This window comes from Rhinopithecus roxellana, chromosome 19 (genome assembly GCF_007565055.1).
Source record: "Rhinopithecus roxellana isolate Shanxi Qingling chromosome 19, ASM756505v1, whole genome shotgun sequence".
Taxonomy (NCBI): Eukaryota; Metazoa; Chordata; class Mammalia; order Primates; family Cercopithecidae; genus Rhinopithecus; species Rhinopithecus roxellana.
Window position 1 is genome coordinate 47,371,658 of NC_044567.1, and position 15,602 is coordinate 47,387,259.

Below are 15,602 nucleotides of genomic sequence, written 5' to 3' on the forward strand. Positions count from 1 at the left end.
TAAAAAAAATTACAAAAAATAAGCCAGGCGTGGTGGCCGGCGCCTGTAATCCCAGCTACTCGGGAGGCTGAGGCAGGAGAATCACTTGAACCCTCCACCTCCCAGGTTCAAGCGATCCTCCCACCTCAGCCTTGTGAGTAGCTAGGATTAAAGGCATATACCACCACGCCTGGCTAATTTTTTTAATATTTTTAGTACAGACAGAGTTTCAGCACTTGGCCAGGCTAGTCTCAAACTCCTGACCTCAAGTGATCCACCCGCCTTAGCCTCCCAAAGCGCTGGGATTACAGGTGTGAGCCACTGCAACTGGCCAATATTTTAAGTTTTCAACTGTATTTTATCTCTTTATAAAAAGATTAGATTCGGGGGTACAAATGCATGTTTGTTACGTGGGTATATTGTGTAACAGTGGGGACTGGGCTTCTAGTGTGCCCATCACCCAAATACTGAACACTGTACCCAACAGGTAATTTTTCAACCCTCAGTCTCCTCATGCCCTCCCCGCTTTTGCAGTCCCAGTGTCTATTATTTTCATCTTTACATTCATGTGTATCCATCATTTAGCTCTCACTTATAAATGACAACATGAGATATTTCATTTTCTGCTTCTTAGTTAGTTCACTTAGGATAATGGCCTCCAGGTTCATCCATGTTGCTGCAAAGGATATAATTTCATTCTTTTTTTCTGGCTGCATAGTATTCCATGATCCAACTGTATTTTATCTTGATTTATATCATTAAGATTTAATGATATAAATTATGAGACTCATTGCTCTTCACTTTTTTCCTGCCCATCTTTCAGGATATCTGTTAGAATTCTATGGCCAGCCAGGCACCGTGGCTCACGCCTGTAATCCCAGCACTTTGGGAGACTGAAGTGGGTGGATCACCTGAGGTCAGGAGTTCCAAGACCGGCCTGGCCAACATGGTGAAACTCCATCTCTATTAAAAAATACAAAAACAAAACAAAACAAAAAAATAGCCGGGCGTGGTGGTGAGTGCCTGTAATTCCAGCTACATAGGAGGCTAAGGCAGGAGAATCACTTGAACCCAGGAGGTGGAAGTTGCAGTGAGCCTGCACTCCAGCCTGGGCAATAAGAGCAAAACTCTGTCTCAAAAAAAAAAAAAAAAAAAAAAGAAAAGAAAAGAAAAGAAAAAAGAAAGAAAAAAGAAAAGGGACCTCAGATCAATTACATCAGTGTTCACTAAAAAAAATAGAAAAAGTAAATTAAATCCAAATTAATTAGGAGAAAGGATGTAATAGACATAAAAACAGCAATATCAGAAATGAGATAGAAATCACACACACACACACACACACACACACACACACACATCAAGGAAACCAAACGCTGGTTCTTGAAAAGATTTTTTAAAATTGATAAACTTCTAGCCAGAGTAGTCAGGTAAGAAAGAGAGAAGACACAAATTCCCAATGTCCAGGATGAGAGAGGTAACATTACTACAGATTAGACAGATTCCCACAGAATAATATTGGGATTTTTTTGTTCCAGTAAATTGAACAATTTAGACAAAATTTGCAAATTCCTTGAAAGATATAAACTACCAAAAAATATTGATAAATTGGACTGCTTCAAACTCAAAAACTTTGCTCTTTAAAAAACTATATTCAGATAATAAGAAAGCAAGTCACAGGCTGGGAAAATATATTTCAAAGATACTTGTGAAACAAGTCACAGGCTGGAAAAATATACTTCAAGGATACTTATTTCAAAGATACTTATGAAAAGGACTTGTTCAGAGCCTAGAGTAAATGTGTTACAGAGAACACTGCTAAGGCCTGGGACCCTCTCATGATATCCCAACAAACCAAGACTATTCTAAAGGCTGAGTCCTTAGCAGAGAGAAACCAGGGAGGTGCATCTCTGAGTTCCAATCCAATCTCTTGGAGGAGGAAGAAAGTGAGACTGAGCTTAGGAAGAGCATGGAAACTGAATGTGACAAATTGCTCTGAGAGTCAACACAAGAGAAAGAACCAGATAAAGCAGGAAGACTCCTAGACTCCTATTCACCCAAGAGGACTTGGACAACCATGTCTTCCACAGTGCCTAAGTGTACCTCAGTGTAAGACTTGAAGAGAACATGGACTTCTTTTGCAATGCAAACACACAGGTTTACTGGTATCCATATTGTCCTCTGGGGTCAGGTGGCTGGGTCTTCTTGCTTTCTCTGTTATCTCAGTTTTACCTTCTAACTGCTGCTTTGATCAAAGGTAAGTTGTCTTTTTCACTGCAGTAAAAAATGGACTCCATTCTTCCTTGTTTTTTTTGTTTTTTGTGGTTTTCTTTTTGAGATGGAGTCTCAGTCTGTCACCCAGGTTGGAATGCAATGGCGCGATCTTGGCTTGCTGCAACCTCCACCTCCTGGGTTCAAGCAATTCTGCCGCCTTAGCCTCCCGAGTAGCTGAGATTACAGGTGCACGCCACCACGCCCAGCTATTTTTTGTTATTTTTAGTAGAGACAGGGTTTCACCATGTTGGCCAGGCTGGTCTCGAACTCCTGACCTCAGGTGGTCTGCCCTCCTCGGCCTCCCAAAGTGCTGGGATTACAGGCGTGAGCCACCACACCCGGCCCATTCTTCCTTCTTAAGGAAAAAAAATGTAGCAGAGACATGTCAATGAGTCATACTAATATGTATAAGGGAAGACTTAATTCTTGGGATCAGGTGTCTTGAACAAATGTTTACCATCAAAAAAGGAAGTATTTGCAGAAAAAGGACTGTTTAAGTACAGGTGACCTCAACTGTTGGGCCCCAGGCCCGGGGTCAGGCTTAGCAGCTTCTAAGTAAGAAATGATAGGATATTTTTAAGAGTCGCTACTGAAGAGTGTGCAGACCTTTAGGAAATGGGATAGTCAACTAATTATCTGTCAGGCAGATGTGGAACTTGTGTCTTTTGAAGTACAAGCCCTCCAGAGAGAGGCCTGAGGAGGCTTCCACTCTTTAGAAAACAGCAAGTCATTGGAACGAAAAGCACTTTTAGATTTTAGAAAGAATTCAAGTAACTACTTTCTGATAGCAATAGCAAGCAACGAACCAAGTTTACTCAGCAGGAATGAAACAAGGTCATTTATCAAACCTGAATAATTCAGACAGCCATGCGTGTTTCATGGACAGGATTTTATTAAAATTGTACATATATCTCATATTTAAATTAAAAAAAGAACATTTTTTTCTAGTATCAAAATAGTTATTTTTAAAATACCTTGAAAAACTTTAATACAATTTGTAATATATTAAATATTCACCTGAACTCTCAGCCATTTATCTCCCATCTCTCTCTGCTAGAATCTTGGCTTACCATCACTATCATTCTTTTGTTTTTTTCTCTTTTTTTGGTATCTTTAATGCTTATCCCAGTAAAGCATTAAAACTAAAATATTTTTATTTAAGTCCACAATGTTTAAAAAAAAAGAAAGAAAGAAAAAGGAAAAGCCAATGACAGTATTTGACATGACTTTGAAGATTCTTATTAACCAGGCTCACCTTGTTTGCCCACATCCAAAGCTCTTTAGTAAATACCAGTTCTTGCCCTGAAACTGGTAATATTGACCCAATAGCATCCTCTAGTGGCCAGACTGTAGCAAAGCACCCAATGATAGAGGAAGGTTTTGGACCTTGGGTTATGTGGACCTTGGGTGTTAGAAGTCTAGATATGGAGACCCCCCTCCCCCCGCAAAACACACACACACACAAAATTTTTAAGGGATTACAAGACAACTGGCTTCCTGGAAACCCACTTTCAACACAAGCTGCCTACAGTTGCTTGGCAAAGTCCCAAGAACGCCAGCGTCACACAATACTGATACGCTCCATCAAAAGCTGGACTCCGGTAAGGTTTTCTTTCGACCTAAAGAAAGAGTGTGGTATTTGACCCTCTGAAATGTGCCATAAGAAGCCTGCTCCCCTGGAACAGTCCTTTGTGACATGCCCAGTGCACTGCCTCTTGGGGCTCTGCTGGCTTTACGAGGGAGGCGGAGAGAGCTGGGAGCTGACCACACATCCCTCTCAAGCCGGCTGCCCAGGCCCCTGGCCAGGCCCTCTGGGATCCTGAGGGCAGGAGGTGAGCCTGGAACCTGCCCATCCATGGCAGGACTCAGCCTGCCACTCAGCAGGGAGACAGGGGGCACTTGTGGAGAGACCTCTGCCCTCTCGTTCCTCCTGTTCTCCTTCTTCCGAAACACGGACCTCAGAAGGGTGAGTGTCCCCTGCAGGGGTCTGTCTAGCTCAGAGGTGCCTCGGCGACTGTCTTTGCTATTTCCAGAGAATCCCACATAGGGGGAGGGGGGGCTACTCTTGCTTCCCATCTGGAAGCTCTCCTTCCAGTTCATGGCCTTCTGGCCCTCCGGTCGAGCTGGTTTCTCATGCTCCACTGAAGGCATCACAGTGAGAGGCAGGTCAAACTTTCTGGGAAGCTTGATGTCCTGCCCTGCATTTTCTTGGAGTTTCCTTGCTGTGTTTGGACCATCTGAGTTTCCAGGGGCCAGACAGTGGTTGGGTTGAGCCGAGGGACAGGGCACCCCGGCTGGACCTCTTTCGATGGCCCGCCCACCATCTTCGCTGTTAGCAGGAAGGGCGAGGTTGGACCTCGGCGATGCTGACTTCTCATCCTCACCCACAGTGCCCGTCAACAGTGACACAATGGACTGGCTCGTGGACCGAGGTCTTCGTCTGGATTCCAAGTACTCCACCAACTCGACAGAGGCACCTGGTGGTTTCTCCTTGGATCCAAAGGACCACCGCAGAGGCATGGTCTTGAACGGTCCCTGCTTGGCTCGGGAAGCGGTAGGTGCCTTCATGCTGATGCTTCTGCCTTTCACGCCCCGTACCAAACGCCTGGGCTCCAACCCTCCTGAAAGAGACAGAAAGACTGTCAGTGTACAAGCCACCCTACAGCTAAATGCCAGTCATCTCACGTTCACTGAGCACCGCTGATGTGGGAGGCACTGCGCTGGGCACTGGAGACACAGCAGTGAAGAAGCCAGCAATGGTTTCACCCACTCTTCCTCAATATCCACTTACACGTTTGAAGCCACAGGGTAAGCCAGTGCCAAAGAAGGTATCTACATGCTGGGCAGCACAGACACCTGGCAACGCTCAGTCTCACGGGCATCTAGCCCTAAAAATGAACATGAGTTTCATCCATCTTTAAATATTCCCATGAAACGGAATGCCTAGCAAAAGTTCTGCTTTTCTAGGTCATATTAGGTCCTTGTATTTTTCAAATTCAAGAAACTGATATCCTACCCTGGGCTAAAAAAGAAGAAAAAATTGTATTTAAAAAAAAAAAAAAAAAAAGGCAAAAACCGCAATTACTTTTGCACCAACCTATACAACTTGTAAAAATATATACACGTGCATGTATTATGCATGCATGTGAAAACATACAAATAAGAATAGAGAAATAGATGCCAAAAACAAGTTGTGGATAGGGCCATGGCAGTGCTGTTTGTGATGGATTTTTTTTTTTTTGTTGTTTCCTATATCTCAACATTTCTAAAAGGACATGTACAACCAAAGTTATGTGTTTTTGCTTAAATTCTCAGTCTTGGGAGGCTGAGGTGGGCGGGTCACAAGGTCAGGAGTTCGAGACCAGCCTGACCAACATGGTGAAACCCCGTCTCCACTAAAATACAAAAATTTGCCTGGCACGGTGGCACATGCCTATAATCCCAGCTATTCAGGAAGCTGAGGCAGGAGAATCGCTTGAACCCAGGAGGCGGAGGTGGCAGTGAGCTGAGATCATGTCACTGCACTGCAGCCTGGGTGACAGAGCAAGACTCTGTTTCAAAAAAAAAAAAAACAAAAGGAAAGAAATTCTCAGTTATCAGTCACTGTACCATTAAAATGCCTTGTTTTGGCCGGGCGCGGTGGCTCACGCCTGTAATCCCAGCACTTTGGGAGGCCGAGTTGGGCGGATCACGAGGTCAGGAGATCAAGACCATCCTGGCTAACACAGTGAAACCCCATCTCTACTAAAAAATACAAAAAAATTAGCTGGGCGTGGTGGCAGATGCCTGTAGTCCCAGCTACTCGGGAGGCTGAGGCAGGAGAATGGCGTGAACCCGGGAGGCGGAGCTTGCAGTGAGCGGAGATCGCGTCACTGCACTCCAGCCTGGGTGACAGAGCGAGACTCCGTCTCAAAAAAAAAAAAAAAAAAAAAGGCCTTGTTTTACATGATGCCTGCAATCACTGAGAAAGAAATCTTCTGCTGAAACACACAAAATCCACCTGGCACAACTAAAACACACAGTCCACATGGCAGCCACACACATTTGGAGAAACATTGCAAGGTGACCTCTGAGGTCTGCCCCCCGGGTGGCCCTTCTTCATAGTGTCTGAGGGTGCTGTGGACTGAAGGTTTGTGTCCCCTGAGAGTCATACACTGAAGCTCTAATCCCCAAGATGATGGTATTATAAGGTGGTAATTAGGTCGTGAGGGTGGAGTCCTCGTGAATGGCCCTTCTAAGAAGGGGCCAAAGAGCTAGTCAGCCCTCTTTCTGCCATGTGCGGACACTTGAAGCTGTCTGCAGCCCGGAAGAACCTCTCCAGAGCCTCATCATGCCGGCACCCTGATCTCAGACTTCCAGCCTGCAGGACTGTGGGGAAGAAATGTCTGTTGTGGATAAGCTGCCCAGGCGTGGTATTCTGTTCTAACAGCCTGAATGAACTATGAAACAGAGAAGCTCCCAAAGGGAGCAGAACTGCTGCCATAAAACGCCCCCTGTTAGCGGCACAGCCAACACGATGTGTGACACAGAGAGGGGCCGGGGATTGTCACGTGCGCGGGTGAGAGCTCAGGAAGGGCAAAGGAACGAGGCGCAGGAAAGTGAATGCTGCAGGAATGCAGGGGAGGCAAGGTGCACATGGACCAAGCACCCCTGGAGAAATGACGGGAGTGGGAAGAAGCAGAAAGCCCATTACCTCCAAAAGGAGTTAGAAAGCATCTCAAGGATTTGACTTTCCAGGTTTTTCATAGAGAATGTTTTATATATATATATTTCTTTTTCTCAAAGCATTTCTTTAGATTAGCCAGTCATAGACACAATTTTACCCAAAATACTCTGTAATTTTGGTTTGGATTGACCTTATTTAATTCGCAGCCCTTGGGGGGAAGAAATATTCTGCAGTCTGAGATGTGTGTGAAGTTTCTTTCTTTTTTTTTTCTCTCTCTCTCTCTCTCTTCTACAGCCTGGGAAGGGCAGAAAGGGACGCTTTGTATTAGCAGGACAAAGCTGTGACTTTTAGCCTTTCAAAATGAGAGCATGTTGCCTGGAGCCCCAGCAGGTGGCGAGAGGAGTTGGCAGCTGCCCGAAATAGCAGTTCTTCCTTTCTTCCTGGTAGGACAGGGTCTGAGGCCAGGGCTGACATCAACGCCTGAGCTACATTTCATGGGAACCACAGATGCCCACGGAACTCGCGTCTCCTCTTTCTCAAGACGGCAGTGAAAAAGCACCCCTATCTTTATTCTCCTTCCACTTATTGGGCTATGATAACAGGATCTGAGACAGTGACGGCTTTAATAAAATTGAGAAATAAACAGCATAAGAACACAAGGGAATAAGAGGCCTCCATGCTTACATCACACTTCCTCTCTACTAAGTCACTTCCCGCCCAGGGTGGGTGCAAGTCCCGGTACCCCTCCGCTGGGGAGATGGACGAACCTTCTGGGATGCTAGGAGACAGATGCTGAACACAGTGGTGTTCAGAGACCCCTGGGCACTAATTCTGGTTCAACCCCCGCCCCACCCCACCCCAAGAAGATTCTGTTTCCAGCCAGTCTGGCTTGAATGAGAACCAAGAAGAGGCTAGAGCCTTACACTGCATTAAAGACACAGGCAGTTACCTTCTTCCCGAAGGTGACATAAGCCCCGCAGCATTCATAATGTGCTCATTGGACCCCACAAGAGCCCCCCCACCCATGCAGATGGCGCCAGTGCAGCTGACAGGCACAGTCCCCCAACACCCCCTCCACACTGCAGCTCTGGAGCCAGCAGGTGCTGCTTTGAAAACAGCCACACCTGTTCCTATCCCTGTGTGGCCACCTTGATTTCTACATGACTTTTTTATTTTTGGCTAATGCAATACACGTCAATCCAAACTCATGTGTTTTGTGAACAGGGCTGGGGACCTCTTGGTGCCATGCTTAGCGCCCCCCCCGCCCGCCCTCCCACCACAGAACAAGACTTTTCCTAGTTGAGTACCTTCTGTCTCTTCAAGGGCTTCCATCATGCTTCATACATCCACCTGCTTACTCCTTCAAAAAATATTTAATAGGCCGGGCGCGGTGGCTCAAGCCTGTAATCCCAGCACTTTGGGAGGCCGAGACGGGCGGATCACGAGGTCAGGAGATCGAGACCATCCTGGCTAACACGGTGAAACCCCGTCTCTACTAAAAATACAAAAAACTAGCCGGGCGTGGTGGCGGGCGCCTGTAGTCCCAGCTACTCGGGAGGCTGAGGCAGGAGAATGGCGGGAACCCGGGAGATGGAGCTTGCAGTGAGCCGAGATTGCGCCACTGCACTCCAGCCTGGGCAACAGAGCGAGACTCCGTCTCAAAAAAAAAAAAAAAAAAAAAAAAAAAAAAAAAAAAAAAAAAAAAAAAATTTAATAAGCACCTACTATGTGCCAAGGACTGTCTTCAATGCTGGGGATACAGTTGAGGGAAAATAATATGATGCACCTGTCTTTATGAGGTTTGGCAAAAGCAAGAAGAATATATGATACCATACAATGCTTCTTTTCTTTTTTTCTCTTTTTTTTTTTTTTTTTTTTTTTTTGAGACAGAGTCTCGCTCTTGGCTCACTGCAACCTCTGCCTCCCAGGTTCAAGTGATTCTCCTGCCTCAGCCTCCCCAGTAGCTGGGATTACAGGTGCCCGCCACCACGTGTGGCTAATTTTTGTATTTTTAGCAGAGATGGGGTTTCACCATGTTGGCCAGGCTGGTCTTGAACTCATGACCTTAAGTAATCCACCTGCCTCGGCCTCCCAAAGTGCTGGGATTACAGGTGTGAGTCACCATGCCAGGCCCCATATGATGTTTCTTGAGCCGTGTACAATTACTTCACAGCCTGATGACCATTTCTGCATGGAGGTCAGGGTGCAACCCAGGACAAACCTATCCCCCAGCTTTCCTCTGGTCCCCATAAGAAAAAGCTACACCGATGAGTTGAAGCTTCTCCACCTCCGATATTGAACCAGCAGGACGAAGCGGGGAAGAAAAAGGCTGGCTGTCACACCACCAGCCCTTGGGAGCCAAAGCCACTGCCCCTTTCATTACTCCAAGAACCACTGCCATGCAAGAGAGGGTGGAGCAGAAAAGAAAACAGCAACACGCATGAGGGGGTCTGGCAGTCCGAGAAGAATCAACAGAACCATCGGAGCAGGCCGCTGATGAAACAGAGCCACCAGCGGAAACGCGACAGTTTAAAATGATCAATAAACTTGCATCTCAAGGAAGACACTGAAAAAACAGGGACTGAAAATCGTGACTGACCAAGAGATAGAAACTACAAGGGAGGCCGGGTGCGGTGGCTCTCCCCTGTAATCGCAGCACTTTGGGAGGCCGAGATGGGTGGATCATGAGGTCAAAGTAGCAATTAACAAATTGGACCAGAGCAGCAGAGTTCAAGACCAGCCTGACCAACATGGTGAAACGCCGTCTCTACTAAAAATACAAAACCCCGTCTCTACTAAAAACACAAAAATTAGTCGGATGTGGTGGTGCGCGCCTGTAATCCCAGCTATTCATGAGGCTGAGGCAGGAAAATCGCTTGGACCCGGGAGGGGGAGGTTGCAGTGAGCCAAGATTGTACCACTGCCCTCCAGCCTGGGCCACAGAGCAAGACTCCATCTCGAAAAAAGAAAGAAAGAGAGAAGGCCGGGCGCGGTGGCTCAAGCCTGTAATCCCAGCACTTTGGGAGGCTGAGGCGGGCAGTTCACAAGGTCAGGAGATCGAGACCATCCTGGCTAACACGGTGAAACCCCGTCTCTACTAAAAAAATACAAAAATCTAGCCGGGCGAGGTGGCGGGCGCCTGTAGTCCCAGCTACTGCGGAGGCTGAGGCAGGAGAATGGCGGGAACCCGGGAGGCGGAGCTTGCAGTGAGCTGAGATCCGGCCACTGCACTCCAGCCCAGGCGACAGAGCGAGACTCCGTCTCAAAAAAAAAGAAAAAGAAAGAAAGAAAGAAAGAGAGAAAGAGAGAAAAAGGCGGGGGAAGGGAGGAAGGAACGAACTACAAGGAAAAAGGCAGGAGACTCAGAAGACAGATCCAGGAGACTCAACAGCAAATCACAAAAACATCAAAAGCAGGAGAGACAATCATTACACAAAAACCAAAAGACATTTCTCTAAAGACAGGCCTGAGTCTGTAGAACAAAAGGCACCCCCAAGTTCTAGGTAAGGTTGAAGAACAAAAACCTGTGCCTAGGCATATTCTGGGAGAATTTCTCAACTCCAAGGTCAAGGGGAGGATCATAAAAGCTTCCAACCAGAAAAAACAAATGAGTCGCCTATAAACAAAACAAAACAAAACAAACAAACAAAAAAAAGCCTGGTTTTCTCACCTGCAACCCTGGGGCCAGGGAGGCTGTGGGAAAACAGCTTCAGATGCCTGAGAGAAAAGAACTGCGACCCAAGAGTCGTGCAACCAGCCAAGCTGCCATTCACTCCCAAATGAAAGGAAATACTTGCGGCTGGGCAAAGATTTTGAGAACATATCACACACACTCGAATGAACCAGACCTACCACCTCAAGACGGGGAGGTGACAAAGAGGAGAAAAATAGTGGTGCACAGTGGACCCTGCAATCCGGGTACCGTCCACCACCCTATAGGCAGGACAGACGGCCCAGAATGTGTCACATAAAGTTAAGTGCTGCGAGGGGCGTTCTGATAACCGTCTGGAGTAGAAAGTACTAGGCCCTGTCAGCAAAATCTAAGAGTTCGCAAAAGAGACCAGAGGAGGCACATGAAAGCCTTTCAAAGCTCTCATTTTGGGGGAAACGACAGGGAAAAGACTGACAACAGATATATTATATATTTCTCATCTTATGGGGGGGGGGGGGGAAGGAGAGAAGACAGTCGTGAAATACAGCACCTTGCAGGAAATAATTGGCTTCTAAATACTGAGACAGAGAAAGCAGATTAACAAATTGCTACTTTGTGACCTGAGCAGCAGAACTTCCCAGTGAACCAGGAAACAAAGAGCAACACGCTCACATCAGCAACAATAAGGAAAGGAAAAGAAGCAGCAGCCACAGAAAATCTTTAAAAATGAAATGAACAAAATCAAGTTTTGCAGCTGTTCCATTAAGTCGGCATGAACGGAAGGCTCCAGTTATAAGACAGCCTCTGAATTTTCGGTAAAAAGAAAACAAAAAACCCAGCACCAGGCTGTTGACCAGAAACCACTTAAAACTAACTCAAAAAGAAAGGTTCCCAAAGCCCAAGAGAGGGGCAAAAAATGACAGCAGGCAAATGAGAAAGAGAGAAGGCAAAAAGAAAGAAGAAAAGGTGGGATTATTAAACTTGGACAAAGTAGAATTTAAAGTTGAAAACATTAAGCAGGGATAAAGAACCGCATTATAATGATAAAAAGCACAACTTATAAAAGAGAGCTAATAGTCATAAACCCGTAGACACCTAGTAACAAAGCAACTAACAAGATAAAGTGAAAATTATTAAAACGCAAGGATTTCTTGATTAAAGATACAGCTAGGCTGGGTGCAGTGGCTCACGCCTGTAATCCCAACACTGTAGGGAGGCCAAGGCAGGTGGATCACCTGAGGTCAGGAGTTTGAGACCAGCTTGGCCAACATAGTGAAACCCTGTCTGTACTAAAAATACAAAAAAAAAAAAAAAAAAAAAAAAAATTGGCTGGGTGTGGTGGCAGGCGCCTGTAATCCCAGCTACTGGGGAGGCTGAGGCAGGAGAATTGCTTGAACCTTGGAGGTAGAGATTGCGGTGAGCCAAGATTGGGCCATTGCACTCCAGCCTGGGCAACAAGAGCGAAACTCAGTCTCATTTACAAAATAGTAATCATGTACTTGACCACAAAAAGGGACTAATGTGTGACCCTGCGGCACGTCTGACTTGAAAAAGGGAATAATTTTTGAAAACCACATTCTTGGATCACAACCCACAAAAATCAAAGAATAAAATTGACCAAAATAGTCTGAAATAGTTGAGACTTCCAGATAACCTCTAGATCAAAGAAGAAATCAAAACTGAAATGAAATACTATCTGGAAAGTGCTTAAAAAGAGAAAACGAAAACCTTTGAGGCCCAATAAAACCATAGAGGAAATTTATCATCAGAAGTGCCCATACTGAGAAGCTATGAAAGCTTAACTTTCAGGGCCTCTTATTACGAGGGGGTCTCTGGGAAGGACCCCTAGCCATTTTTTTACATGGTCATGATTGTATAAAAATTGCAAAAGTAAGATGTTTCTATATTCTTTTTCTTATAGAACCTTTCCCCACACCCACCTCAATTATATAAGTTGCAGTCTCTACAAAACTTGGATCCATTCATTTTGGTTTAAGATTCCTTCATTATTATGATGTTCATAACCAGGGCTACCAGAAAGGTGGTGTTCTCAGGCTGCCACCATTTCTATACAGAGAGCTGCTGGTGTTTTGCAGTGATGACTTTTTACTGAGCAGGACTACTCTTGGGCATTGCAGGACACTTAGCATTCTTGCCCCCAACCTGGGGAATAAATGCCAGTAGTCACCTCTACTAATTTTGACAGTCAAAAAAACCCAGCCGGGCGCGGTGGCTCATACCTGTAATCCCAGCACTTTGGGAGGCCCAGGTGGGCAGATCACCTGAGGTCGGGAGTTCAAGACCAGCCTGACCAACATAGAGAAATGCCATCTCTACTAAAAATACAAAATTAGCCAGGCATGGTGGTGCATGCCTGTAATCCCAGCTACTCGGGAGGCTGAGGCAGGAGAATTGCTTGAACCTGGGAGGCGAAGGTTACAATGAACAGAGATTGCGCCATGGCACTCCAGCCTGGGCAACAAGAGCAAAACTCCATCTCAAAAACAAACAAAAACAAAAAAACAGAAAAAAACCACTCTCTCCTACATATTTGCAAACTCATGACAGTGGGAAGAAGGGCTACCCACCACTATTTGAAAACTTATATGCTAGATTTGCTAGATTTTCGTCTTGCCCGGGTTTAGTTAAAAAAAAAAAAAAAAAAAAAAAAGCTGGATTTTTCTTTTTCTTCTTTCTTTTTTTCTTCTTCTTCTTTTTTTTTTTTTTTTTTTTTTGAGATGGAGTCTCACTCTGTCGCCCAGGCTGGAGTGCAGAGGCGCAATCTCGGCTCACTGCAATCTCCACCTCACAGATTTAAGGGATTCTCCTGCCTCAGCCTCCCAGGTAGCTGGGATTATAGGCACGCGCCACCATGCCCAACTAATTTTTGCGTTTTTAGTAGACGGAGTTTCACCACATTGGCCAAGCTATGGCGAAACTCCTGATCTCAAGTGATCCGCCTGGCTCGGCCTCCTAGTCTTTCTTTTTTTTTTTGAAACAGGGTCTCACTCTGTCACTCAGGCTGGAGCACACTGATGGGATCTCGGCTCACTCCAACCTCCACTTCTTGGGCTCAAGTGATTCTCCAGCCTCACTCTCCTGAGTAGCTGGGATCACAGGCATGGCCATCATGCCCAGCTAATTTTTGCATTTTTAGTAGAGACAAGGTTTTGCCATGTGGACCAGGCTGGTCTCGAACTCCTAGCCTCAGGTGATCCACCTGCCTCGGCCTCCCAAAGTGCTGGGATTACAGGCATGAACCACCACGCTCAGCAAATGCTGGATTTTTCAACCATTTCAGAACTTCTAAAACAGGTTTCAAAATCTGTCACCATTTTAGTCAAACCCCAGGAGGAAAAGCTCTCTTAGGAAGCAAGGTTCTTGCAGTCTCTCTCCAAGTGAAAGCAACTCTAATCTGGAACGTATGTCTAAAGAGCCTGAGAGCCAAGACCTGGCACCCAGAGGGAACGGGTCCATTTCAGTCCCACCACTTTCCAGGGGTGAGCTGTACAACCAGGTGCAACTGGCTGCTTCACACCGAGTCTCAGATTTCCCCTTGGTAGGCCTATAAGATCATCTCTCCCAAAGGTTTTGAGGACTGAACTAGTGAATGTGAGTAAAATGCCTGCAAGGGTCTGCAGGACAGTTATCATCCCTCCCCCAGCCCTCTCAGAGGTCTCTGAGGAAGTTTTCAAGAGGTGTGCCTGACATCTGTCTGAATAGCATGAGAAGAACTTGGGCCATCCTTTGAAATAGCCTCCTCTTGGGAGGGTGTCAAGCACATTTCTTCTTGGGAGAACCGAGAAATGGTCTGAGGTACTTTGCCGTTAAACAGAGCTGGGATGAATTTTTGAACTTATCATAGGTGGTGCTGACAGGGATGAACGAGCTTGAGAAAGAACATCTTTTTTGTTGTAGACACTATTTTTTTTTTTTTTTACATGGAGTTTCACTCTTGTTGCCCAGGCTAGAGTGCAGTGGTGCGATCTCAGCTCACTGAAACCTCCACCTCCTTAGGTTCGAGTGATTCTCCTGCCTCAGCCTCCCGAGTACCTGGGATTACAGACATGCGCCACCATACCCGGCCATAGACATAATTTTAAACGTGCAATCATGAAAATACAAGGGGAAAAGAAATGTCCAGCCAGGACAAGTCAAAACATACTGCATGAAATAGTATACCTGCACAGAAACGGATTCTTTTTTATTTTTATTTTTTGAAATGGAGATTTGCTCTTGTTGCCCAGGCTGGAGTGCAATGGCACGATCTCGGCTCACCGCAACTTCTGCCTCCTGGGTTCAAGCAATTCTCCTGCCTCAGCCTCCTGAATAGCTGGGATGACAGGCATGCACCACCATGACCAACTAATTTTTATTTTTAGTAGAGACGGGGTTTTTCTATGTTGATCAGGCTGGTCTCGAACTCCCAACCTCTGCCCACCTTGGCCTCCCAAAGTGCTGGGATTACAGGCGTGAGCTACTGCTCCCAGCCCAGAAACATTATTCTAAGGAAATCAGACAACTCCAAGATGCACAGACACGCTATGAGTATCATGTCTACTCGTGAAATTCTGGCAGCCCAAAGGCCACACACTGGGGAATGAATTAACTAACTCTGACACACGAATCCCTGTAAACCAGAGGGGCGGACTCAGTGAGAATCTAAAACCACTTGTAGCTTTAAGATCCTATCATCATCTCTATTCAACTCACAAATATGTAACCAGAGTTTGGTACACACCTGGTACAGTAAGTCTTTGCAGCATCATTGAAAGGCCCTTGATAACTTGAACTTGAATCAAAACAACATATAACGAAACCAACTTTCCCAAAGACTAATTGATACAAATAATAGTTAAGCTCCTACAGCATATTTCTGGTCCCAAAAGCATCGCCAAACTTCTAAATAAAGACCCAAACACTTCTACTATTAAACATTGAAATAAACGTGAGCTACGGCTAGGGGTGGTGGCTCACACCCTGTAATCCCAGCACTTTGGGAGGCCAAGGTGGGCAGATCACGAGATCAAGAGA

General features: G+C 45.8%; 1 protein-coding gene across 2 annotated transcripts in view; it reads right to left on the reverse strand.

Moving 5' to 3' along the window:
• Window positions 1–3,124: 3,124 nt before the first annotated feature.
• The window catches only part of USP43 (ubiquitin specific peptidase 43), an 88,317-nt gene continuing 75,839 nt past the window's right edge, over window positions 3,125–15,602 (reverse strand). For both annotated transcript variants that reach the window (XM_010358262.2, XM_010358263.2), the window contains exon 15: window positions 3,125–4,871. In XM_010358262.2, coding sequence (XP_010356564.2) covers window positions 3,835–4,871 — 1,037 coding nt within the window. In that variant the 3' untranslated portion in view covers window positions 3,125–3,834. The remainder of the gene's footprint in view (window positions 4,872–15,602) is intronic.